The sequence below is a fragment of the Narcine bancroftii genome, chromosome 1 (assembly GCF_036971445.1).
Source record: "Narcine bancroftii isolate sNarBan1 chromosome 1, sNarBan1.hap1, whole genome shotgun sequence".
NCBI lineage: Eukaryota > Metazoa > Chordata > Chondrichthyes > Torpediniformes > Narcinidae > Narcine > Narcine bancroftii.
Genome location: NC_091469.1, coordinates 277,133,569 through 277,160,128, shown reverse-complemented (window position 1 = coordinate 277,160,128; position 26,560 = coordinate 277,133,569). Strand labels below are relative to the sequence as shown.

Sequence of the window (26,560 nt, the reverse complement as noted above, 5' to 3'; positions counted from 1 at the left end):
TTGGATAATTTAACCTTTGGAAGAGATGCAAAAAAATATGCCTGAACAAGCACATTATTATTTGAAGAAACAAAGCACGTTCACTAGCTGTCCTGGCCAACATTCCTCCACAAGCTAAAACTACTAAAACTCAGTCATTTGCTGCTTGAAGAATCTTATTCTATATCGATTGGCTATCTTTTTAATAGCTATTTATTGTGCATTGCCTTGGGATGTCCTGAGGATATAATTATCTGTATGCAGATTATTTCCATCTTGTCTTGAGATAATGCATTTACCAAAAACTACAATAATAGAAGATTTGTTTCATAACGTTCCTCAGAAAGCCAACAGAAAAATATTTTGATTGATGTAAAACATACCATGTTCTATTCTTTCATAATCAGAATCCAACAGGAAGGTTTTGAAACGATTAGACACATAATGGTATGCCAGGAACTTCAGATAATACTGGTTGAACTCAAATTCCATTGGATACTGGTGGTGAATCTATAAAGAAATTAGGAGGAGACAGGAAAACATGAAAATGGAAAATCTGAATTCTTAAAAGGAAATAATAGGCAAAAGAAACAAAGATGGGCTAATATTCAGCTTGCTTCATCTTTTCAGAACTGATGTACAAGGTGATCATAAATATGTTAACTTTGTCCTTCACAGGTTCCACAGTTCCAAAATGGTTTATGCAGCACCACCAATTAGGTATCACTTTTATGAACACAAACACGTAATGTTGCACCTTTACGTCTCGCGTGACAAGAAGGTTGAGCCAGTACACCTGAAAAATGGTACAATCTCACCCAATGTTAGGCCTGCCAGCAGTAAGTTTCCAAAGCAATGGACCCTCACCCAATTTTATTCGATTATGTAGGAAAGCAGCAAATCACACGTGCAGAATGAATATGGACTTGTATTTACCCCTTACTAGAAGTGGAGTTACATCGAAGGAGGGTTCAGGCCCGAAACGTCAGTTATATATCTTTACCTTCTATGGATGCTGTGAGACCTGCTGAGTTCCTTCAGCATTTTTGTGTTTTTACTAGAAGTGGAACCAATATGGAATATATTTTTAATCTGCAAGCCATGCCATTCCCTTGTATCATGCTTGCCAACCACACCACATAGTAAGGATTGTCTAAAAAGAAACTTTGTTTCATGTGATGTTGATTAAAGATGCCAAATTTTGTAAATAGCCAATAGAGAGGCTGAGGATGATACTCTCTATCCCTAATGTGAGACTGAATGTCATAAAGGGAAATCCAGTGATGTTAATATTCAGTTTGTTGTAAACTTAATGATGAAGCTTCATCTATCATGGTGACTAGGATTACTTGCATGGACAAGGCTGTGTTACAGGCCAGAAATGAAAGGAGTTGCATTTCTTTTATTATTAAAGTGTTTCCTTCTTGGTTCACCTGTACCCCATAATTCCTAGTTCACATGATGTCAACTTTGGTTCCTTTCAATATTAGCTCAATCTAATGCACAATGGTCAGTCTCTAGGGAGGTACAATCGAAGGCTTGTCTTTGGGCAATCAGGCCTCAACTTAAATCAAGCTGGATGTGGCAATGGGGCCTCACCTGGAGAGGATGATCATTCTGCAGGGCCATAGGTTCTCATCTGATGTCAGGTCAGTCTATGGAATTGCAAAATCTCAGTTGATGTCAGTTCAACCCAGCAGTCAGTCTGTGCAGCGTTGGGAGTATCTGATGTCAGGTCTACCTGGGTGTCAGCCTCTGAGGTAGTGGTCTCACCTAATGTCAGGCTCACCAGGGATCAATTCAATCTGATGGCAAACTTGGCTGATCTCAGGCCTTTCTGGCATTCAAATTTTAGATTTGGATTACACTGGACAACTGATTTTTCTTCCTGAACACTTTTGATCAAGAAAATTACCTTAAAATTTTCCTATCATGTACAGTTTTTTTAGATATAATACATCTTTGTGATTATCTGGCATATTTTAAATCTACTTCAAGCATAAAAAACATGAAGTGTAACACATCATTGAAAATTCATTTTCTGCATTCACACTTAGACTTCTTCCATACTGATCTTTGTGCAGTCAATGATGAACATGGTAAAAGGTTTTACCAGGACAGTGCGATCATGGAAAAGCAGTATCAGGGCAACTGGAATATATCAATGCTGGATGACTATTGATGGACACTGACTGATTCGAGAGTCGTCAGTTGCTGAATACAAATGAAAATCAGTAGCAAAACATTTTTAGTTCAGTTGAACTAGCACAATATGTCAACATCATTATGTGATAAAACATGCTAAATTTAATAAAAGTTAATTTAATGTTTCTTCAACTTCCTATGTGATACAGCAAATCTGAAATTATCTTTGTATTCAGCTTGAGGTTGCTTATCATAATCTCCAATTTATTTTCAGGACTCAAGCCTTTTGAAAAGAAAATTGTTGTCCAGTGTTAACTGATGATATCCAATTGGCATTCAAGGCATTTCAGCTGATTCCTGGACTCCCTGATGGTCAGTCTCTAGCATCGTAGGTCTCACCAATGTAAAGCCTGCCCACCAGTTAGTTTTGTATGCTTGAAGAAAACTTAAAATGACAGGAAATCACAAAAATGAAAAATTCGAGGTGATTTTCATGACCAGCAGCCCGTAATTTACATCAGGCATGTCAACCAGATAGTCTCTAGGTTAGAGAGGCCTCAAACTATGCCTGGCCTGCTTGTTTGGGGCTGGATTGAAGTTCACATTCAAGGAAAAGGACCAAGTATAGGAAACAGAGATAGTTCAAATGTTCTGCGGATCCTTTCACCTTCCTGAGACAGCATGTTCTCATATGCTTTGGTTTTGTTTTTATTGTTGTTTCTTTTGTCAATTTTAAATGGTTGTAGTTATTGTTGCCCACAAACCTCATCCATTACCTATCTTGTACTTTTGGGGTATAATGCCCGCAACCGAACCTGGAACAGACAAGCCCAAAGAAGTATTTACAGGGAAAACATTGGTTCAGTTCAATTCACCATGTGAAAAGAGAAAAATATTCAAAAATAACTTCAGTCCAATAAACTTTAACAATATAATGATGGATAAAAGCTTAGGAATATGATGTATCAGTTTAGAGGTGTAATTTGAATGTGACATGGCACACACTTGAGCTTGTGCATTAAAAGCTTTAATTCTAATTTATTTAAACATTATTTCAAACAAATTATGAAGTTTAACATTTAATTGACCTTTCAAGTTAATATGTGAAGATATGAGCTTTAATGTATTGACTGGGTTTTCTAAGGTGAAGAAAATCTATAAAATCTGTGGAAAATTAACATTTCCTTACCTGATGCACACAATCCAAAAACTGCAGGAAAATTGGAGCAAAGCCACTTCCCTGGCTGTTGGGAGTTAAATTACTACGTTGGCTGAACTTATGGCCAAAGGACAACCATTCTTTTTCAGTAAGTATTTTAAAACCTTCCAGTGTTCTGTAGAATGGATCACATAGCAGCTGTGCAAGGGATACAACCTTGGGAAATATCAGAAAAAGGTGTCTGAAGTGGCAGATTTAGACATCCATAAAGCTTCATAATTTTGCAGGAGGCAGATAAATTACAACTACATTACCACGCTTGATTCTTTGGAACATGAAAATAAATGAAAAGTTTTTCATCCATTGAATCACATTATTTTATCCCGCTCACTATTTCTGGAGGGAAGCAATTGCATTCATGCTATATATTGTGCATATTATATATCAAATTATTCGGTTCTATTCAGAAGTTCCCTTTCTTTTTTGCTCTTACCTGTTTTAAAACAAATATTTTAAAAAATGTAGACATGCAGTAAGGTAACAGGTCGAATTAACCTACAACCCCCATATTTTTTGAAAGATGGTGGGAATCAGGTTAAACTGGAGGAACGCCACACAGGCATGGGAGAACGTACAAACTTCTTACACAGTGCTGGATTCGAACCCAGGTCACTGGTGCTGTAACAGTGTTGTGCTAACCGCTATGCTAACTATGCCACCCTAATATTTTTCTTTCCCACACCACTCCTTAAAGAATTGAAGCATTATTCTTACATGATTATTGATTATAGCACCAAACAGAGTGCAAGAACCTGGTCCTTTCTTAATCTGCTATCTCAGTACAAGGGAGAAAACTAGTGGGTTCTGAGGGAAAAATGATGGCAAGTGGAGTACCTGAGCAGATGGCAATATTAACATAATAGTTCAATGACAATATGAGGCCCAGACAAAGAAATGTGAGAAAGAACAATGGGGAGTGGGGAGGAGGGCACCATACATTAAATTTATGGCCTGAATAAGCAGATTGATAGATTTATAACAATGTTTCTGTTGCTAAGTCAAATCTTGTGCCATTATAATACATTTCTTGCACCACCAGGGTTCAGATGATTCAGAACAGAAATGCAACTAAATTGTTAGACTTCCTTGGTCCATGAGGCTAACTACTCACTGGAAATCAATATGAAGATCAGAAAGACCTGACAATAAAATACTAAACACATAAAAAAGACAAGCACGAGATCAACGAATATTGGTAGATATATTTTCTGTCATTAATTTTAAAGGCTCAAGTGTTTGTAAGAATTTAATTAGGCTGAATGTAATAAAACTGGCTTAAAATTAAAGAGTGAAGCCCAAAGAAGAGGATGAGCTTTCTCATGTCAAAAGCAATTTGGCAACCATGTAAAATGCCTAGAAAGAATATTTTCTTGCACAACCATGCCCTCGAGTATTTTGTTCAGCAAGTGCTATGAATTGAAAATTGAGTGAATACTTAAGATTTTTATTCATAAGATTCTTCAATTAATATAAAAATAATAATCAAGTTTGTTATGGAGCAAATCAACTCCTGCCTCAGGAAGGATATGAATCCTCTTCAATTCACCTATTATCTCACAAGTCAACAAGGGATGCTATCTCTCTGGCCCTCCATTCTGCTTTGTGAACAGCTTGACCATCATTGACCACAGTTCAACATCAGACCAGCAGAACTTGTACTGAGGGATATAGGTCTCTTTTAGACCCTTTTCAACTGAAGCCTCGATTTTCTCATCAGCAGACCTCAATCAGTGCAGAGTGGCAGCATCTCCACCTCCTTACTGTCTATCAACATGGGAACCTCAAGGCTTGTGCTTAGTCCATGATTGTATTACCATGTTCAGCTCCAACACAATTGAGAAACTCACTAATGACATCACCTATGTTAGTGGAATCATGTGAAATGATGAGTCAGAATACTGGATGGAGATGAGAACCTGATTGTGTAGCTTTCAACATCAGAAAGACCAAGGACCTCATTGTGGACTTTAGGAAGGGGTGGCTGAGAGATCAGGTCTTTATTGTCCTTTATTGATATGGAAGCAGTGGAGAAGGTTAGTTCTTTCAAATTCCTGGGATATCAGAACATTTCCCTGGAGCCAGCACATCAACGCAACTATGAAGAAGGCACACCAACACCTCTACTTTCTAAACCTGAGGAGATTTGACATGTTGACAAATATTTTTTCAAACTTCTATAGGTGCACTGTGAAAAATATACTGAAGGCTGCAAAAGTGGTAATTCAGCCAACACCATTATTGTCATTGATCTCCCATCCATTGAAGATATCTATGTGAGTGAACTCCCATCCATTGAAGATATCTATGTGAGTGAACTCCCATCCAATGAAGATATCTATGTGAGTGAACTCCCATCCATTGAAGATATCTGTGTGAGTGAACTCCCATCCATTGAAGATATCTGTGTGAGTGAACTCCCATCCATTGAAGATATCTGTGTGAGTGAACTCCCATCCATTGAAGATATCTGTGTGAGTGAACTCCCATCCATTGAAGATATCTGTGTGAGTGAACTCCCATCCATTGAAGATATCTGTGTGAGTGAACTCCCATCCATTGAAGATATCTGTGTGAGTGAACTCCCATCCATTGAAGATATCTGTGTGAGTGAACTCCCATCCATTGAAGACATCTGTGTGAGTGAACTCCCATCCATTGAAGATATCTGTGTGAGTGAACTCCCATCCATTGAAGATATCTGTGTGAGTGAACTCCCATCCATTGAAGATATCTGTGTGAGTGAACTCCCATCCATTGAAGATATCTGTGTGAGGTGCTGCCTCATGAAGGCAGCCAACATCATAAAGGATCCCCCATCACCCTGATTACAATTTCTTATCACAGCTACCTTTTTGCAGAAGGTGCAGAAGCCTTTAAGTCGAGCACTTTTTACCTAAACATGAACACTTTTTTACCTAACTGCCATCAGGCAGTTGACCTTCCTCTTTTTATCCTAGCCTTAAACTAGTCTGGAACCACAAAAAGACTTGTCTACACTATTGAAATGACACCTTTTCTCTTCCACTAATTGCAATTGAATATTTACACATCATTTTATATTTATCATCTCCTTTTCTGTTTTGGCAATATAGTGTTAAGTTAATGTGTTCAATTGTAGTTGCTATACGTTATGCACCTGTTTGGCTTCGGCAAATAAAACTTTTGGTGCATCTGTACATTCTACTCATCTGTTTGACCTGCAACTCATTATCACTAAACAGTTCAAATAACATTCACTGAAGGATTCACAATTTCCTTTAAAATGTTAACTATAAAAGAATGTTTGCTCATCAGGGAATTTGGTTTGAAATGACCTCTACAAGGTCACCCCTCAGCATTCTCCGCTGCTGGAAATAACCCAGCCTGTCCAATGGACTTCTATAGCTCAGGCCCTGTAACATTCTGGTGAATCACTTCTGCACCCTTTCCAACTCTTAAACTGGAATGAAACAAAGCAAAAATACACTTAAAAAGTGACATTCAAGAAATAATATCAGAAATTGACAACTTTGGGTTACATAGCACCTGCTGGGAATGACACATTCTGATAGTCTCACCTCACTCCATCTAGAGAAAAGACAGAACTTGTGAATGGCTTTGTCATCCCAAATATGCACTGAAACTGGAGTGCTTACAAAAGTGAAATTTTAAGTACTGGCTATGAATGGGAGTAGAGGTTGAGAATCCATTCCAGCAAATTACCACTTCCACACAACCCCAATGTTGAAACAATGGGTGGGATTGAACATGGTAAGGCTTTGCAGTCGCATAGCTCTGAAGATTCTGCCAGAATCACTGCTTTAGTTGTTCTGCACAAAAGAGGGCCATGAACCCTAAATAGGCCGATGCCAATGGGAGGCAGACTGCAAAAATGTATATGATGGATGTCTGACATATTATCCTGCAAGAAGGCAAAGCCATTTCAAACATTCAATGAAAGAAATTTGAAAATATGGATACACATGTAAAAAAAAATCAAAGAAAAATTAAAACAATGCATTTATTTAAAACATGCCAATCTGCTGCTAATTAATTAAAATGTAAATGTGTAGTGAAATACAGAAAAATAAACAAAATATTTACTCAAACGCTCCTTATGTGACATCCTCGTCCAACAATTCTTTTGAATTTTATGGTGACAATGGTGCACAGGAAGAAATTAGGTGTACAAGAGTCTGAACTCCAGTGAATTCTTGATGTCTATGCTGTTATGACCAAGTGTGGAAGTCAAAAGTATGCATTGGGTACATTGCGGATACCCAGCAGTTCTCCCTGAAATTGCTAAGTTCAGGGTGAATATTCTATATGTCCAGTTCAACAGTGGATTTGCTAGTTGAAAACCAATTGAGTATTGCATGCATATCAACTGGTAAGTACAACTTCTGACAAAACAGTGGTCCAAGTTTAAGAGAAATGGATACTTCCATTGCAAGAGTGAAAAACTAAAAAAAAACAATGAAAAAAAAACCTATCTGGATGTTAATAACTGAATGAAAAATTTGAAAGTACAGACTAAACAATTTCAAAAACCACCTAAGGTGGTCTTAAAGGAGAAGGATATCTGCAGAATTTATTGATCTTAATGATGAATATTTGTATTTAGCAGAAGCAGTAAAAAATGATTTACTATCCAACAGTCTGTTGGGAGATAGACATTTGCTACTGAAATCAGTGTTTTGCATTATTGACACATACATGGAATGGCTTATTCCTGAAGGATATTAATGCTTACTGGGCTCCGTGGCCAAATACTTCAAAAACAGTTTTCCTCAATAAATTTATAACTGAAAATAATTCATACAACTGCATATCTTGGGATAAATACTATTTTCAAAGTACTCACAATTCACATCAATAATTTACTTGGCAGTGATTTAGAACTGGTAAATGTATACCCACTTAAAATTCCCATGGGCAGGAAAAGGTAAATGTTTGCTCTGGCCTGTCTGAAGACCTACTGCCTGTAAAGAAAAATTATAAAGTGTGTAATGGGATTTCAAAACAGTGTGTAGTTAGTTTGCTGGACTTGATTTCAACAGCTCAAAAAACATCATTATCCAGTTTTGTTTAACATGTCGATGACACTAAATATTGTTTGAGTTAATTCCAGAAAAAAGAGCTGGCAGCAAAAAAGTAATGTTACAATAGGAAACGTGGTTTTTAGAAAAATCATGGGGTGAGAGAAGAACTGGATGTTGGTGGACACATTTTTTGAGTGCATTTAGGGGCATAGCTGAGAGCTCAATTGCCAGCCAAAGACACAACCATTGTATGGAGGCTATTTTTCACTTCACCAGGAATACATGCTCCTAGCTTTATTGTCAGGTACTCCAGAGGAAGCAGATCACATTGTCTGTAAGATTATCCTGAGTTTAATGGGGCATTCTGACAAAGATCCTCCAGGGTAGTGACCAGATTGTACAGGAAGGGTGCTGCAAGGGAATTCCAAGAACACACAAATGCCTATACTTATTCTGTCTGCCCATGAGCCAGATGGAGAAGATGAAAAAGAGGGTGGTGGAGTGGACAATGTGACAATGTAGCAGTCATCAACAAACTGTGAGATGTAGCATGCATCAACAGGTGTATGCAAAAATTATTCTGATAGTAGGTGATACCATCCCCTTGGGAGCTTCTAGATCTTTTGCATCCCATGACATCCATTGAAAGTGTAAATAGTATTTAATTTGCAGCCAAACACAACCTGCTACAGGGAATCGGTGGGTGAGCAGCATTTACTGATAGACATTTTGAGCCAAGAATCTTCATGAAGATTGAGGAAAATTAGTATAAAAGTAATGTACAGAGTACAGAGTGGGAGGGGTGAGACAGGGGCCCCACACTGGATTGGCAAACGAGGCAGTGGTGAAATATGATGGACAGAGGTAGAGGAGTGGCAGGCAAAGGGGGAGAGAGGCAAGAGAAACACCCTGGTCAGTGGAGGAAGATAAGTGTGGAGTGGGTGATTAGAAGCTGAAGGATGCTAGTCTTGTATAAATTTCCTCAATTCTGATGTGTTTCGGCTCAATTTCATTTTCTTGAATGCAAGGCCAATTATTTAATGCCATCCCTGATTGCTCTCAAGAAGGTGGTAGTAAGCATCAATTTTGAACTGATTCATTCCCTTTGTATCTTTATTTTAGAATCATCAAAACCTGGCACTTCTATTAGTAATAGGCATTTAAGTGGAAATGAACTCCTAATTTTTTGATTCATGTAAAATACTGATGCCAAGGAAGGGTAAAAAACCACTTATTGGACTTGGCAAAATAACTGAATTAACAGCTTTCAAGTAACAACAGGGACAACGTCATCCTCTTTCAATAAACGTATCACAAGCATAACTGAGATGGACATAATCCATATTCCTAAGGAGCCATGGAACATATTTAAATAATCATAGACCCATCAATCTTCCACTTCAAAGAAAATAACACAATCGGAGTAACCTTATGGATCAAATGAAACCGTTGTCCAACAAACCCATCTGAACTTGTTGAGGAAGTGACAAGTCAAGCTGACTCTGCCACCCGATTGATATCTTTACTTTCAATGCCGTGGCAAATTTCACATGAAAGAATTGTGATTAAATTTTCAAAGAGAATAATTAAGGGGAACCTCTGGAAAGTGAATGCAGATTAAGAAATGGCCCATTCTTTGACCTGCTATTTCTCCAGCAATGAGTGTTTACTTCAATCACGGTGTCTGCACTTTCATGTTTTACTCCTGAAATTTTACGTGTTGTGGACAAATTCCTGGAGATGGTAGCATTTTTAAAAAAATGCCATTGGTAATAGAACTACTCCAGAATAAAGATCATAAAACCACCATATAGGAAAGGAATATATTTACAGGGAAGGTAACCATGGCAAGAAAGCTCAGCAGCTGAGAAACCCACACAGGTTGCGCGGTGTTGGTGATTTGGGCTGCTGGTGAATTGCAGTCGAAGGATTCACACCAGTCTGTGGGCTTTTGGAAGCCAGGTATTGAAACTGGAATTCGAGAAGTTGCTGAGGGCAAGGGTTCTCAAAGGGCCTCGATCTCTGAAAGCCTCTTGATTGTATTGGAGGTTTGGATCTGGAGCTCGGGTTACCAATGGATTGAACAAGAATCTGTGAGCTGTGGGTGTTCTGGTGATGAAACCACAGACACTCAGTGTCTCTGAAGGGACTCTTTTTTGCTTCTCTTTCTCCTATTACTGGGGACATCGGGTAATGCTGATGGCTTGTTTGCCTTTATAACAGGCAGAAGTTGACAAATTTTAATGCCATTTTTCTATTATTATATCGGTGTCAGTGCTGAGCAAATGCTCAGCAAAAGATGATGTACGGCACTCCTATCTGATAGCCTGCCTCCCAATCAGGGTCATGTGAAGCCATGAATTGCAGATGGATGGTTTTTTACAAGCAGATTCTACAAATGGGAATTTATGGTTGTAAAACTAAAAATGCTCGGCAGATGAATCTGCTGATCAATGGCCAGGGTTAGCCATCCAGTATGGACACTACAACTGAACAAGGCAATGGGAAAATACTTCAGTATTTTTCCCTTGTTTAATCATGAACTCAACATTGACTACAGTCTCAGTTCAAAGATGGAACCTTCACTGAAGGAGAAGAGGGAACACCTATGATTTGGAGGGATCAGAGATTGTAATGGATGGAGAGACATGATCGCCTACTCTAAATGGCAAGGCACCTGAATGATGATATTATTATGTAACAATAAAATGAATCTTAAATCTATATTATGCGAGTAATAAGATTTTACTACACCCATGTCAACTACAATTCTCTGAACAAACTACATTCCTTGAACAGAATTTTTTTGCATCACTGAGAATGACCATTGTTTGCAATGAGTTTTAAAAAAAAATTAAACATACATAGTTACAGACCATTTCAGCCCATGAGTCCATGTGACAATTTAGATGCAATTAACCTACAACCTCAGTATGTTTTGAACGATGGGAAGAAACTGGAGCTCTCGGGGAAAACCCATGTAGACATGGGGAGAATGTACAAACTCCTTACAGACAGTGCAGAATTCAAACCCATGTCTCTATCGTTGGCGCTGTAAAGGCGCTGTGCTAACTGCTTTTCCAACCGTGCTGCCCCATTTTCATTCAGAATTTTGATCTTGAAGTTCATTATTCTACATCATTCAGTATGCTGGTGTTTGAAGACTTGCCATTTGGATAAATTCCTTCAGGTTGTGTTATCCCAACAATTTCAGCAAGAACCACAAATCCATTGTAGGTGAGAAAAAATATTAAAAGTGGTGGAGTCACGTGATGGAGTAGTGGCCGGACGGTGAACTCCAGCCCTCTCCAGAAAAGTCGGGAAAAACAAGAGAAAATACAAAGGCACAGAAATACAAGTTAAAGAAAAGTGAGTATAAAGGTGGAAAGAAGATGGAGACAAAAGGAGAAAAATCAAAATCAACGGAAAGAAGAGAGGAAGAGAAGACAACGGAGGAAAAAGGTGAAGGCCTTACCTGTCCGAAGAGGCCCGCTGTGGAGAGAAGACCCCACTACCTCAGGTCGGTAGAAAGAGAACTACAACAATGGCTCACAGAGCCGAGTAAAAGTGCGCAACCGCGCATACAACAAAACACACCGACGGGAGGGGGGACCAGCTGGGGAGTCGATCTCCACAGCCGGCAACGACAGCTGCAGAACACCTGCAGCAAGAAGAGACCACAGAAGACAATAGAAACAAGAAAGAAGAGGAGGAAAGGGCAGCAAAGAAACAACAGATGGTCAACCTAGAGGAAGAAGAAGAGGAAGAGGAAGAGTACAGGGAAATAGAAGAAGAAAAGATAGGCAAGGTAAAGGAGGTACTTGCTCTTGTTAGAGGATACATGGAGTCATTTAAAGAATGGCAAACACAGGAATTCAATGATTTAAGAAGAAGAATAAACAACACAGAAAAGAAAATAAATAAAATGGATATGACCTTAACAGAAATGGGGAAAAAAATGGACAAGATGGAAGAACGGGCAATAGCAGCAGAAATGGAGGTAGAAGACTTAAAAAAGAAATTGGAGGAATCTAATAAAAAAACTAAAGAGACACAAGAATTACTAGCCCAAAAAATAGATATAATGGAAAATTATAACAGAAGAAATAACATAAAGATAGTGGGCCTTAAGGAAGATGTAGAAGGCAAGAATATGAGGGAGTTTATAAAAGAATGGATCCCTAAGGCCCTAGGATGTCCAGAACTACAGCAAGAAATGGAAATAGAAAGGGCACATAGAGCATTGGCCCCTAAACCACAACCACAACAAAAACCAAGATCTATTGTAGTAAAATTCCTAAGATATACTACAAGAGAAAAAGTACTGGAGAAGACAATGGAAAAAGTAAGAGAGGGCAACAAACCACTGGAGTATAAAGGGCAAAAAATCTTCATTTATCCAGATATAAGCTTTGAACTCCTAAAGAAGAGAAAAGAGTTCAATGCAGCAAAAGCGATTTTATGGAAGAAAGGATATAAATTTACACTGAAGCATCCTGCGGTATTGAAAATATTTATTCCAGGACAACAAAACAGACTATTCTCGGATCCAGAAGAAGCACGAAAATTTGCAGAACAATTACAAAAATAGACTGAGGGATGAAGACGGGTAATGAGAGCAAAAATTATCACGATTGATATGTATGTGGGTAAAGACAAAAATAGACTGAGGGATGAAGACGGGTAAGGAGGGTAAAAATGACCACGATTGATATGTATGCGGGTAAAGAGGTATAAGAGTGAATAGAGACAATGGGCATATGTGAAAGTATCTGTAATTAGAGGAAAACATAGAAAGTATAGACAAGAATTAATAAGGGAAGGTAATGGAATAGAGAGAATAAGGAGGGAACTAAAAGAGTGACCTTTGTGACATATAAAAAACGAAATCTTTTCTGGGGGGGGCTGGGTGGGGGGAAAAGAGCGGTCACTGCAAAATCAGTTGACGCTTGCGAGTGGATTCGCAAATCCAAATGGAGAGGGGAGATGTGGTTGTCCGACAAGGGATAAAGGGCAACTCAGGAGGGGAAGGGGAGATTGGGGATAAAGAAGATAGAAATAGGAGAATAAGGAAAATGTTGGATGTTGTAGGAATGTTGTCTGGTAAAGAGTTGAAAATAAGAAAACAGAAATGGAAAAGGAGGAAAGGTAATGATGGAAAAACGGAAAGAGAAGATAAACAAAATATAAAATGGCTACGCTGAACTATATGACTCTAAATATTAATGGAATACATAACCAAATTAAAAGGAAGAAACTACTAAATTTACTGAAAAAGGAAAAAATAGATATAGCATTTGTCCAAGAAACACATTTAACTGAATTGGAGCACAAGAAATTAAAGAGAGATTGGGTAGGACATGTAACAGCAGCATCGTATAATTCAAAAGCAAGAGGAGTGGCTATATTAATTAGCAAAAATGTGCCATTTAAAATAGAAGAGGAAATAATAGATCCAGCAGGGAGATATGTTATGATAAAATGTCAGATATATTCAGAGCTTTGGAATCTACTTAATATATATTCACCTAACGAAGAAGATCAAAAGTTTATGCAAGATATCTTTTTGAAGGTAGCTAATACGCAAGGGAACATACTAATAGGAGGGGATTTCAACCTGAATTTGGATCCAAATATGGATAAAACGGGGAAAAAAATTAACAGGAAGAACAAAGTAACCAAATTTATAATTAAATCAATGCAAGAAATGAAACTTGTGGACATATGGAGGAAACAAAACCCAAAAGAAAAGGAATACTCATACTACTCGACTAGACATAAAACATACTCAAGGATAGACCTATTCCTGTTATCAGCCCACATACAAGGGAGAGTTAGGAAAACGGAATATAAAGCTAGACTATTATCGGACCACTCACCCCTGTTATTGGCAATAGAGCTAGAAGACATCCCTCCAAGAATGTATAGATGGAGATTAAACCCCATGCTACTTAAAAGACAGGATTTTAGAGAATTTATTGAAAAACAATTAAAAATGTACTTTGAAGTAAATACGGAATCAGTGGAAGATAAGTTTATACTATGGGACGCAATGAAAGCATTCATTAGAGGGCAAATAATAAGTTATGCAACCAAGATGAAGAAGGACTATAATCAGGAAACAGAGCAGTTGGAAAAGGAAATAATAAACATAGAAAAAAAATTAGCAATAAAGGAAGATACAACCAAAAGAAGAGAATTGGCGGATAAAAAAATAAAATATGAAACATTACAAACATATAAGGTGGAGAAGAATATAATGAAGACAAAACAGAAATATTATGAACTAGGGGAAAAAACACACAAAATCCTAGCATGGCAGCTTAAGACAGAGCAAACTAAGAAAATGGTATTGGCAACAAGGAAAAAAGACAAACAAATTACATATAATCCAAAAGAAATTAAGGAAAACTTCAGAGAATTCTATGAACAATTATACCGAACCGAAAACGAAGGGAAAGAAGGGAAAATAGATGAATTTTTGACTAAAATTGAACTACCAAAACTACAAATAGAGGAACAAAATAAATTAACAGAACCATTTGGAACAGTAGAAATACAAGAGATAATAAAAAATTTACCAAATAATAAGACACCAGGAGAGGATGGACTCCCAATAGAATTCTACAAAACATTTAAAGACCTAATAATACCGCCCCTCCTGGATGTAATCAACCAGATTGATGAGACACAAAACTTACCAGATTCATGTAAAACAGCAATAATTACAGTGATACTAAAACAAGGGAAAGATCCACTCTCACCAGCGTCATATAGACCAATATCTTTGCTAAACACAGATTATAAGATAATAGCTAAACTATTAGCGAACAGATTAGCAGAACAGGTACCGAAAATGGTAAATTTAGACCAAACTGGATTTATCAAAAAAAGACGCACAACAGACAATATTTGTAAATTTATTAACTTAATTCATGCAGTAGAAGGAAATAAAGCACCGGCAGTAGCAGTTGCTTTAGACGCAGAGAAGGCCTTCGACAGAGTAGAATGGAATTACTTGTTCAAAGTATTGCAAAAATTCAGTTTACCGGAGAAGTATATTAATTGGATTAAAGCATTATATAAGGGACCGTTAGCGAAAGTGACAGTAAATGGACATGTATCAAAGCAATTTAACTTAAGCAGGTCAACGCGGCAGGGATGCCCACTATCACCATTATTGTTTGCGCTAGCTATAGAACCACTAGCAGAATCGATAAGAAGAGATAATAATATAAAAGGAATAAAAATAAAAGACAGGGAATATAAAATCAGTCTGTTTGCGGATGATGTGATAGTGTACTTAACAGAACCAGAACTATCAATAAAAGAACTATATAAGAAATTGAAGGAATATGGAGAAGTGTCGGGATACAAGATAAACGTAAATAAAAGTGAAGCAATGCCTATGAATAACGCGGATTTCTCAAAATTTAAGGAGGAATCCCCATTCAGATGGCAAACGCAGGCAATAAGATACCTAGGTGTGCAAATAAACAAAAATCTAGGCCAATTATATAAACTCAATTACAATCCACTAATGAAAAAATTACAGGACGATTTAGAGCATTGGAAAGAGCTACCACTAACACTGATAGGAAGGATAAACTGTATTAAAATGAACATTTTTCCAAGGATACTATACTTATTTCAGGCATTGCCAATACAACTGACAGAAAAATTCTTCAAAGAGTTAAAGAAAATAATAAGGAGATTTTTATGGAGAGGGGGGAAACCGAGGATAGCACTAGACAAATTAACAGAATGGTATAAACAAGGAGGCTTACAATTGCCAAACTTCAAAAATTATTATAGAGCCGCACAATTAAGGTACCTATCAGATTTTTATCAAACAAGGGAAAAACCAGACTGGACGAGACTAGAATTAGATAAAATAGGGGAAAAGATACCTGAACACATATTATATAAATGGGACGAAAAATTGGTACAACATAGAACTTCTCCAGTATTACACCATCTCCTCAATATATGGAAGAAGATTCATGTAGAAAGAAATAAAATAAATTACCAAATACCAAAACTAATATTGACGCAAAATAAGCTACTCCCTTTTACAATAGACAACCTTGCCTTTAGAAAAGGGGAAAAAAAAGGGATTAAAAGAATAGAAAATTGTTTTTCAGGAAGTAGATTCTTATCCTTTGAACAAATGAGAGATAAGTACAATATAACGGGAGATACAGCGCTGGCATATTACCAACTGAGATCCTACTTGAAAGATAAATTAGGAAGCAACTTGAGTTTACCAGAGGGAAGTAACCTTGAATATGTGATTACAGATACAATGTTAATCAAAAGATTTATAAAAAATATGTATATTAAACTGCAAGAAAAGGAAAATGAGGAAACAAATGGTAAAACTAAACAAAAATGGGAACAAGATTTAAATATAAAGATAAAAAAGGAAACATGGGAGAAGTTATGCTCTGGAACGATGAGAAATACAATAAATACGAGGCTGCGTATGATACAATATAATTGGTTACACAGACTATACATTACACCGCAAAAGTTAAATAAATGGGACCCAACAGTATCTGATAGATGTTTTCGATGTAAAAAAGAAAGGGGAACAACAATTCATGCAATCTGGACATGTGAGAGAGTAGAAAAATTTTGGGATGATCTCAATCAGATATTAAATAAAATAACAGAAAACAATATACCAAAGAATCCAGAGATCTTTCTCCTAAGTAACATAAAAAATAAAGAATTTGGAATTGACTTGGAGGATGCACAAAAAAGATTTGTTAAGATAGCCCTAGCTGTAGCAAAAAAATGTATTATGTCAACCTGGAAATTGGAAGATAATTTGAAAATACAACAATGGTATATAGAAATGAATAAATGTATTCCATTAGAAAAAATAACATATAGTTTAAGAAATAATATTGAAATATTCGAACAAGTATGGGAGCCTTACATTAAATACAATAGCGAAAACCTACCGGGAACAAACATTACCTAAGTTGATGGAAGGAGAAGAGAAGAAAAGAATGGACTCAGTAGAATTTCTGGTGTATTTTTGTTGAATGACAACATTGTCTAACTGAATTAATGCAACCTAGATTGTATAACTAAAATGGATGAGAGGGGGGGGGATGGGGGGGTGGCTTGGGAGGAGGGAGGGGGGAGGGAGAAAAAGTCACTGTAAATGTGTGGAAAAGAAAAAGTGTATATCATGGCTATTGTGATTTATGGTGTGAAAAATAAAAAATTTAAAAAAAAAAAAGAAAAAATATTAAAAGTGCATTGTCATTTTTAGAACAGAAAAGGTTTTGAGGATGAAATAAAAAAAAGAATTTGCATCTCCAACTCACTCCAGGTATTATAAAGTACAAATACACATGCTTGTATCTTTCAACTCAAGAATTCCGTGTAATATTTTAAGTGAATATTGGCAATGTGTTGGTACAGGAAGTACATGAATGGACAGACTCCTGCCATGACCTAGCTGCAGTGAAATCATGGTAAACATCAAAAACTGCCTTCCACACATTGGAATAGTCATTCACAAAATGCTGATGAGCTTAATTGGTAAATAAGTACATTTAATGTAATGCCACAAACAGCATTGAACAAGCTTAATTTGTCAGGCCTATTTAAATGAAATACAATAAAACTCCTGATATCTGGAATTCAAGCAACCTTCAAATATAAAATCAAGGAAAATAAATAAAAAAAAGAATAAAACACTGTACAATATTTTTTTCTGCAATGGTCATTTTTTAAAAATAACCCAGTAGCAACATCAAATCACTTGTACCAGTGTTTAAACAACAAGGGAAGGCTTTTTAAGCCTTAAAATAATGTTTAATTCTCGGCAAAAAAAATGCTGGCCACTACCAATCACCTATACCTCCCCACCGAGGCTCCGCTCGTGCTGGGAGCTCGAGGTTCCCGCTCCTGCCCGGGAATCCGAGGTCTGCGCTGCTGCTGGGAGTCTGAGGTCCCTGCTGCCTCCGGGAGTCTAACGTCCCCGGTCAGTTTGGCTCCAAAATAATTTCAGATAAATAAGGATTTCTGATTTGTTTAAAATTTCGGGTAAATAAGGATTTCGGAGAATCTGATTTTGGATAATCAAAGTTGTATTGGTTGGGAACTGTAAGAGTAAGTCTCAAGCAAATGGAAAATACACTTATCCAACATCTGCCAATCCCTAAAGGTGCCAGATATCAGGAGTTTTAATGTACTCTCATTCAATAAGGGATGGAAAGTGCAAAACTTGACTGATGGAGCAACATTCTGATAAGTTCTCTAAGTTAAAAGCAGAAAATGGCACTGGTTGTTTATAAAGTATAATTACTGAACAAATTTACAAAATTACTTTATAAACTTACCTGTGTTGTAATGTCCATGCCATCTTCCAGGCTTACCATGACTGAGGAACCACTCTCAAGCAGCTCTGCTATCACTACACCCAGTTGCAATATTCTATGTATCTGGAAATAAGAATAAATATGTTGTTGCAACTCCTGAATCCCAAAGTAAGTGTGACTTTCTAAATGCTGCAGTATACTAATATAATTGCACTGAGCCAACACACTGCCAAATATTTAGTTTATTAGCTCATATTAGTTCCATCAATAAGGACTCTCTAATTCTTAGTACTTTGACCTAAGTTATTATGTGGTGTCTTAATAATGAAAAATACTGAGTATTTCTGGAAATATTTATAACTCAAAAACTTTATTTACTCATTATTACATATTAGTTATTCTAATGAACACATTCAATTATCAACTGACAAAAAGGAACAAATAGTCTTTCTGGGATGAATGAATTATTCATCAGATATTCATCAGGCTTATAATATTGGTTAAAGAAGATTCCATCTTCAACAAAGAATACAGATCAGTTACTCTCATTGTTAGGCATTTTATTAAACATAATCATGTCCTGATAACAACTCTTATAATATAAATTACAAGAGCTCTTTATTGGTACAGGATTAAAACAACTTCTTCAATTATCAGACAATGGGTGATGAAAATCCATCCTCTAAATCTAACATATATTAACCCATACATACAATATCACATTATTAAAACCTATGAAAGAGATGCGATTCCTACTACAATATTTCTTGAATTTTGTTCCTGTTATGTCTAATTCCTGAAGAAGAAAAATGGATTCTGCAAATTATTTTCTGTAATCTTTCTCAAAGTGTGGAAGATTTCATTATAATCTCCATCACTGCATTCCATGTTTTGGAATTAAATAAACATAATTTTGAGTAAATGAGAGAGTAAAATAAATACCTGCAGCAGCCATTCTGACTCTCCCAGAAGCCTGTACAAAGTCATGTCCACATCAATGGGAATTGCGCTGGGTACACATGCTCTCATTAACTTTTTGAAACTAGCTTTCACTTGACGAAGATCACAGTAATCCACAGGTATGAGCTCACAGTTAATAGCAAGGTCAAGTTTGAAGCCCTGAGGACAAATACTTTGTTATTATTGTTAAGTGTTGAAACAAAATTAATTACATTTTATCTTTATGTTACAGCAGTGTACAAGTCTGCAACTGTAAAGGGGAAGGATGAAAGGAGCAAAGTAAAATCATAATTAATATCAAAAATTCTGGAGGTTTTCAGTCCACCTTAAACCATAGCCAGTTTAGAGCTGGCTTGCAGAATAGTTTTAAATAACATGTATTCCAATTTTCATAACCATTTCCTGAAACTCCCGTGTGAGAGATAGATGCAAGGTGTTTTGTATGTGCATCTCTTCATCCTTCCACTTTCCTTTAGCTTTTTGAAAATCAAATAATTTATGAAATTCAAACAAAATTATTTTATAGTGGTTCCAATTCTTAAAAATGTAAGAATCCCATGAATGCATAAATGTGAAGATTTAAAAAAATAAATAATTAAGCTGACAATGTATGAATTTTTATGTTTGCAAATACAATTTTGCAGGTGATCCAATAAGAACAAAAAGTGAGAAGATCCAAAGAAAATACAGTAAAACACCTGTTATCTGGAATTCATGCAACCGGCAAAAAAATTGCGGAAAATAAATAGGTAAAATAATAAAGAAGTTTAAAATTGGTGTGTCTCGCCATTAGTTCGTCAATCCACGCAACATGCAATCTCAAGCAACCGGAAAATTCACTTATCCGGCATTTACCAATTTCCCCCATAGGTGCTGGATACCAGGTGTTTTACTGGAATATGAATGGAATCCAGTTTCATCTTACTCTCAGCTGTGATTTTTCCCCAAACAGGTATAGTGCTGCTTGGTGCTTTAAGAGCTGGTTCTGCAGAGAATTTTCACAACCAGCAGTCACAGGAGATTCCTTTCCAGCTAACCTTGCTCCTACATCAGTGGTTGAAAACTGGGCATTGAAGCGACTACTGGAACGCAGGCTGGCCCACATCCCTAAAGAAAAGAAGATACTCAACTTTCAGAAACATGAACAGAAAATATTGACAAAAAACTAAATATTTTCTTTCTGTGAACCAGGCTACCCATGAGATCTTGGTCAAAAGATTACTGTGAGTGATATTTCTTTACAATAGTTCTTTTCGCCCCAAATTTGTTTTCAAATATTCTATATGAAAGCTCCCCACAAAGACCCATTGGTGGTAACAACATCTATTTTCCCAAAGCACATAGAAATCAATTTAAGGGAAGCAAGTAATATTGATTAATGTGCTAAATAATGATTTTAACCTCATATAAATGTACAAAAAGGTGAAATATAAAGGTTTTTGAAAAATATAAAGATAAAACTCATTATACAAAAAAATTGAGACGATCACAAATTCATGGCATACAAGATCCCACATTTTTCCTAAAAAAAAATTGCTCCAAAAAAGGTCCCCTCCCTCCATCCCCCCCCAACCCCGAGTCTGATATGCAAAGGTGACATTTTGGAGAGCATGGTATTGCCACCTGGTCCCAGTATCAATGGGGGAGGGGGATGCGGGGAAGAAATCCCTTACTGTCTGCTCAGTATTACCACTTGGCCGCAGTATCAGGGATAGGGGGAAAATCCCCTGCTGTCCTCCTGGTATTGCCTCAAGGGAGGGGGGGGGAGGAGGAAATCCCTCACCCTACATGTGGTATTGCCCCAGTATCAGAGAGGGAGGGATCCCCCCAGGACCAGGGGCACCACTTGAAGGCCCCCCGAGTGCCGCTGCCACCTCTAACACTAACCCCCTGAGCGCCACTGCTATCCCAGACATAGAAGGAACATATACCTGATCATCCTAGTGTTTGCTCTCAATGAAACAATGCCAAATACAACATGGTGGCCACCAAGGGCAGGTCTCGCGAGACCTGCTTACCCGTAAATACAATAAAACATGAACCTGCTTACCCGTAAAACTAAAAAATTTAAAATTTAAAGAAATGTCTTAATATTCCCTGCTGAAATTAGGGGTGGGGTGGGGTCATATATGCCATCATAAGATCTGTTAGTAAGACACTATGGACTTAAAAGATGGTCTGGATCTTCCACAATTTCCTTAAAACATAAAAAGTTATTGATTTCTGAGTTAACAATATTTGAACAGCAATCTCCACAGCACTTTTGAGATTGTGATCCCTAGTTCTAGGCAAACCAACTCAGTAAAAGTCCACATATAACCTGTCATGCCTTGTAAGAACTTTGAGTGTTTCAGTGAGATCAGCTCTCATTCTTTTGAAACTCAGGAGCATAGACCATTTCCTTAATCTCTTTTCACCATACCAACCCACAATCCCAAGTATCAATTTAGTAAACCTTCACTGCAGTCACTCTATTTCAGGTATACATTTCCTTAGATGGGGGACCATACTTATAATCAATGTTCCAGATATTCTCTGTATAATTGGAGAAAAGCACCTCTAAGCTTGTGTTCAAATCAGGCCAATGAATGATTTGCCTCCTTTCTTGATGACCAAGGGAGAATATACACCCATTCTGTCACTTAATTCCCTCCAAATCATTGATGTAGATCAGTGGTTTTCAAACGTTTTCTTTCCACTCACAAACCACATAATCCCTATGTCATAGGTGCTCTGTAATTAGTAAGGGATGACTTCAAATGGTATGTGATTAGAAAGAAAAGTTTGAAAACCACTGATGTAAATTGTGTTCTGCTGCAGCCCTAGCACCTATCTACATTGTGTTCTACTTGTAACAAATGCCTGACCAAAAAAATGACCCACTTATTCTGATAGAATTGTGATGTTATTTTCAATCCACAACATTGTTTTATTCCTTAAATGATGCACACCAATTTCAGAAACTCTGCAGTGCACCTTATTAAAGTCTTAAAGTTCAAATTCATCATATCCACTGATTCCCCATTATATTTTCTGCTATTTACGAAAAGATTCGATAGATTTAGTGTCATGGAAACTTACAAAACAGAGACAGGCCCTTTGGCCACCAAGAAAATGCTGTCCATATACAATAACCCTACATGAATTTCATTTTATTCTTCCCACATTCCAATCTACACACCCTAGATTCTGTCACTCTCCGAAACAGTAGGGGCAATTTACAGTGGCTAATTAATGCAACAATCTTTGGGATACAAGAAAAAAATTAGAATCCTGAGTCCTGAGGGTAAGAAAACCCAAAAGGTTACAGGGAGACTTGTAAACTCCATGTAGCCAGCACCAAAGATTGGGAGTGAACCCAGGTCACTTGTGCTCTGAGACTACTCCGCCATTCAATAAAATCATTGCTGATCTGGTCGTGGACTCAGCTCCACTTACCTGCCTGTTCCCTTGACACTTCATTTTCTGATTATTCAAAAATCATATCCATCTGAAATATATTTGAGGCAGCTTCCACTAATCAATTGAACAGAGAATTGCATAGATCCATTACATTCAGAGTAGATTTGAGAATGTTTAGGCTATGTACATTCATAATAATATTACCTGCCAGCAGAAACAACTTCCTCACTTCAATCTTATTTATAATAACTGATTTCTTAATTTCCTTCGCTCCTGATAACAGATATTCTCTTTTGCTCAGTTGGTGAGTTACATTCATTATATTCCAATCTGTACAAGTTTGAAAGATGAACAGTGTATCTATGCCAACCTTAGTTAAAGCTAATGGATACAGGCTGTCAGAAGATATAGAACACACAATTTTTTTACAACTTGTTTTCTTTGAGCAGCTCATTCAATCTAAATCTGAAATTCTGCATTATTTTCTGAACATTTTTTTGTCCTGTTCTATGATTACAGGCAAAAATAATTTGTTTAATTTCTCCATCATTTTCAGATTCTCCTATCTCAGTCTTTAATGGGATTTAATTTAACTGATGTCTTTTTGTACATTTGAAAAGCGCCTTACAGTTTTTCCCCCACACTTTCTTTCTCAGTGCCTTGAACCTTTGCAGAATTCTGACATTTTCCTCATCTTCCGTCGTCTCCGAATCATGGGTACTCTACCGGCATCACCTAAGCCTCCTCGAACGCTTCCACCAGCGTTGTCTCCGCTCCATCCTCAACATTCATTGGTGCGACTTCATCACCAACATCGAAGTACTTGAGATGGCAGAGGCCAACAGCATCGAATCCACGCTGCTGAAGATCAAACTGTGCTAGGTAGGTCACGTCTCCAGAATGGAGGACCATCGCCTTCCCAAGATCGTGTTATATGGCGAGTTCTCCACTGGCCACCGAGACAGAGGTGCACCAAAGAAGAGGTACAAGGACTGCCTAAAGAAATCTCTTGGTGCCTGCCACATTGACCACCGCCAGTGGGCTGATATCGCCTCAAACCGTGCATCTTGGCGCCTCACAGTTCGGCGGGCAGCAACCTCCTTTGAAGAAGACCGCAGAGCCCACCTCACTAACAAAAGACAAAGGAGGAAAAACCCAACACCCAACCCCAACCAACCAATTTTCCCTTGCAACCGTGTCTGCCTGTCCCGCATCAGAGTTGTCAGCCACAAACGAGCCTGCAGTTAACGTGGACATTACCCCTCCATAAATCTTCGTCCGCGAGGTCAAGCCAAAGAAGAAGAAGAATATAACCATCAGCATCTCTTGATGGTTCCAAAGGAAGATTATTTTGCATATTCACTTTTTGTTCTGTCTTACAGGGTCCAGCCCAGATAGTGCACCTGACCACATCTTTAAAGCCTGCATGGATCAACATGACATGAGTTTTGCAGATACTTTGAACATCTTGCTGTTATGGTCTGAGATCTCCACCTGCGTCAAAGGGACAGCCATTGTAATGGTGTCCAAAAAGAGCAAGGTGACCTGCCTCAACAATCTCACTTTGCAGTAGATTACCAGCGTTGGATCACAGGAATACCTACACCATTGACTATAGCTCAGCATTAAACATCAACAAACCAAAAAAACTAACAGATCAGGGACATGTTCATTCCCCTGAAACTGGATCTTCAATTTCTCATCGCCAGATCCCAATCTATAAATTAGCTGATGACACCATTGTTGTTGGTTGAATAATGGGAAATGATGAGTAAGAAAAAAGGATGGAGATGGAGAATCTGATTGTGTGGTGCAGTCAATATCAGCGAGACCAACAAGCATATTGTGAATTTTAAGAAGGGAGGCCGTTTGCATTGATGGGACTGGGGTGAAGAAGGTTACTACCTTGAAGTATCTGGAAGTCCACATATTGGATGACCTCTCCTGAAGCCTGCACATTGACACCACTGGGAAAAACACAAATCAACGCCTCTACTTTTTTTGAAATTTAACATCATGTCAAATATTATATCAAGCTTCTACACACTGATGTGGAAAGTTTACTGACAGGTTGCATACGGCCTGGTTTCGAAATGTAAGTGCCCAGCAGGCTACAGAAAGTGGCAACCTAGCTAGGTCTATCACTAGCACTTACCTCCCTCCATCCATTAAAAACTCCAATGAGAGACAGTGCCCCAAGAAATCTTCCAATATCTTAAAGGACCCTATCACCCTGATCACAATTTCAAGCTTCTCTATGTTCAGGCAGAACCCCTAGTTTCAAGAACTGTTATACATCCAACAGCTATCAGGATTTTGAATCTCCCTGTACTACCCTAACCCTAAACTGCTGCAGAACCACAAAAAAAATTCTATCTGCCCTATTGAGAAATCACTTTTTCATGCTCTAACTGCAATTGTGAATATTTATCCTTCGATTTTTTTTACTCTATTTCTGTCTTGACCTATTGAGGCAGTTTAATTTTACGAATGCAATTGATGTTACAGCAAATAAGAGTTTCAATTCATTGTTCTTTTATATAAATGAAAATAAACTCACAAGACATTAAAGAGATATGTACTTTTTAGTTAAACGTTTGGTGGTCATCCCTTTTAAAGTAGATTCTCAATCTACCACACTCAACTCATCCCTCATACCATGTAGTCAATTTAGTTTAATTTCTTATTTTCAGATTGAACTCAATCATTTTTATATATGAATGACCCTTGACAACCAGATCATCAGTTAACTACTTTTCATTGCAATGTACCAGATCCAAAATACCACATTAGTTCTTTGATTCTTCTACAACAGAATTAGGAGCAGGCTATGCAGTCTGTTCAGCCTTTAATAAGATTATATTAATTTATCTTATTTATAGATAATGAAACATTATGTACATGAATGACATTACCCTTATTTCTGAGCAGATTAATAAAGCAAAATTCTGGCACTAGATTTACCTACATTTGACCCTGTATTCAAAATCAAAACTTTCAATGAGTTTATTCAAAGACTATGAACAAAATAAGATAATGCAACATTAAAGTGTCATTAACCCCCTGACTTAAAACAATAAGATGCTGGGTTAAAAGTTACTTCCTCTTGTATAGAAAAGGTAATAGGGAGAATCCTGAGAATTATAGACTGGTGAGCTTACATAAGTGGTGTGTAAGCTATTGGAAAGGATTCTTAAGGATAGGATGTATGAGCATTTGGAGAAGTACAATCTACTCAAAGATATTCAGCACGGCTTTGAGAAGGGAAGGTCGTACCTTATGAGACTAATTGAGTTTTTTGAGGAGGCAACAAAAAAATTGATTAGGGTCGGGCAGTAGATGTGGTCAACATGGATTTTAGCAAGGACTTTGACAAGGTCCCCCATGAGAGACTCATCCAGAAAGTCATGATGGACAGGATCAGTGGAACCTTGGCTGTGTGGATAAAAAAAAATTGGCTTGTAGGAAGAAAGCAGAGAGTAGTAGTGGAAGGA

At 37.3% G+C, this 26,560-nt stretch overlaps 1 protein-coding gene and 2 long non-coding RNA genes across 12 annotated transcripts in view; 2 read left to right on the top strand and 1 right to left on the bottom strand.

Moving 5' to 3' along the window:
* The window catches only part of LOC138744246 (uncharacterized), a 58,331-nt gene extending 32,308 nt beyond the window's left edge, over nucleotides 1–26,023 (top strand). Inside the window, exons 3-5 of one of the 2 annotated variants that reach the window (XR_011345401.1) lie at nucleotides 20,617–20,887; nucleotides 23,723–23,948; nucleotides 24,449–26,023. This is a non-coding gene — a long non-coding RNA (uncharacterized lncRNA). Of the gene's footprint in view, nucleotides 1–18,755; nucleotides 18,873–20,616; nucleotides 20,888–23,722 lie in introns of both variants that reach the window. The other variant, XR_011345391.1, reaches the window with a different exon arrangement.
* The window catches only part of sbf2 (SET binding factor 2), a 446,331-nt gene that overhangs the window by 24,235 nt on the left and 395,536 nt on the right, over nucleotides 1–26,560 (bottom strand). For all 9 annotated transcript variants that reach the window (XR_011345382.1, XR_011345383.1, XR_011345385.1 and 6 more), the window contains 5 exons: nucleotides 20,590–20,771; nucleotides 19,647–19,823; nucleotides 18,726–18,827; nucleotides 3,314–3,499; nucleotides 363–489 (listed from right to left, as the gene is read on the bottom strand). Coding sequence is in view for 5 of the 9 variants with exons in the window: in XM_069900054.1 (XP_069756155.1) it covers nucleotides 363–489; nucleotides 3,314–3,499; nucleotides 18,726–18,827; nucleotides 19,647–19,823; nucleotides 20,590–20,771 (774 nt within the window). In the remaining 4 variants the exon portion in view is untranslated. The remainder of the gene's footprint in view (nucleotides 1–362; nucleotides 490–3,313; nucleotides 3,500–18,725; nucleotides 18,828–19,646; nucleotides 19,824–20,589; nucleotides 20,772–26,560) is intronic.
* LOC138744260 (uncharacterized) lies at nucleotides 2,397–7,362 on the top strand. Its single transcript, XR_011345413.1, has 3 exons — nucleotides 2,397–2,496; nucleotides 3,269–3,431; nucleotides 4,383–7,362. It is a non-coding gene; the product is annotated as an uncharacterized lncRNA (long non-coding RNA).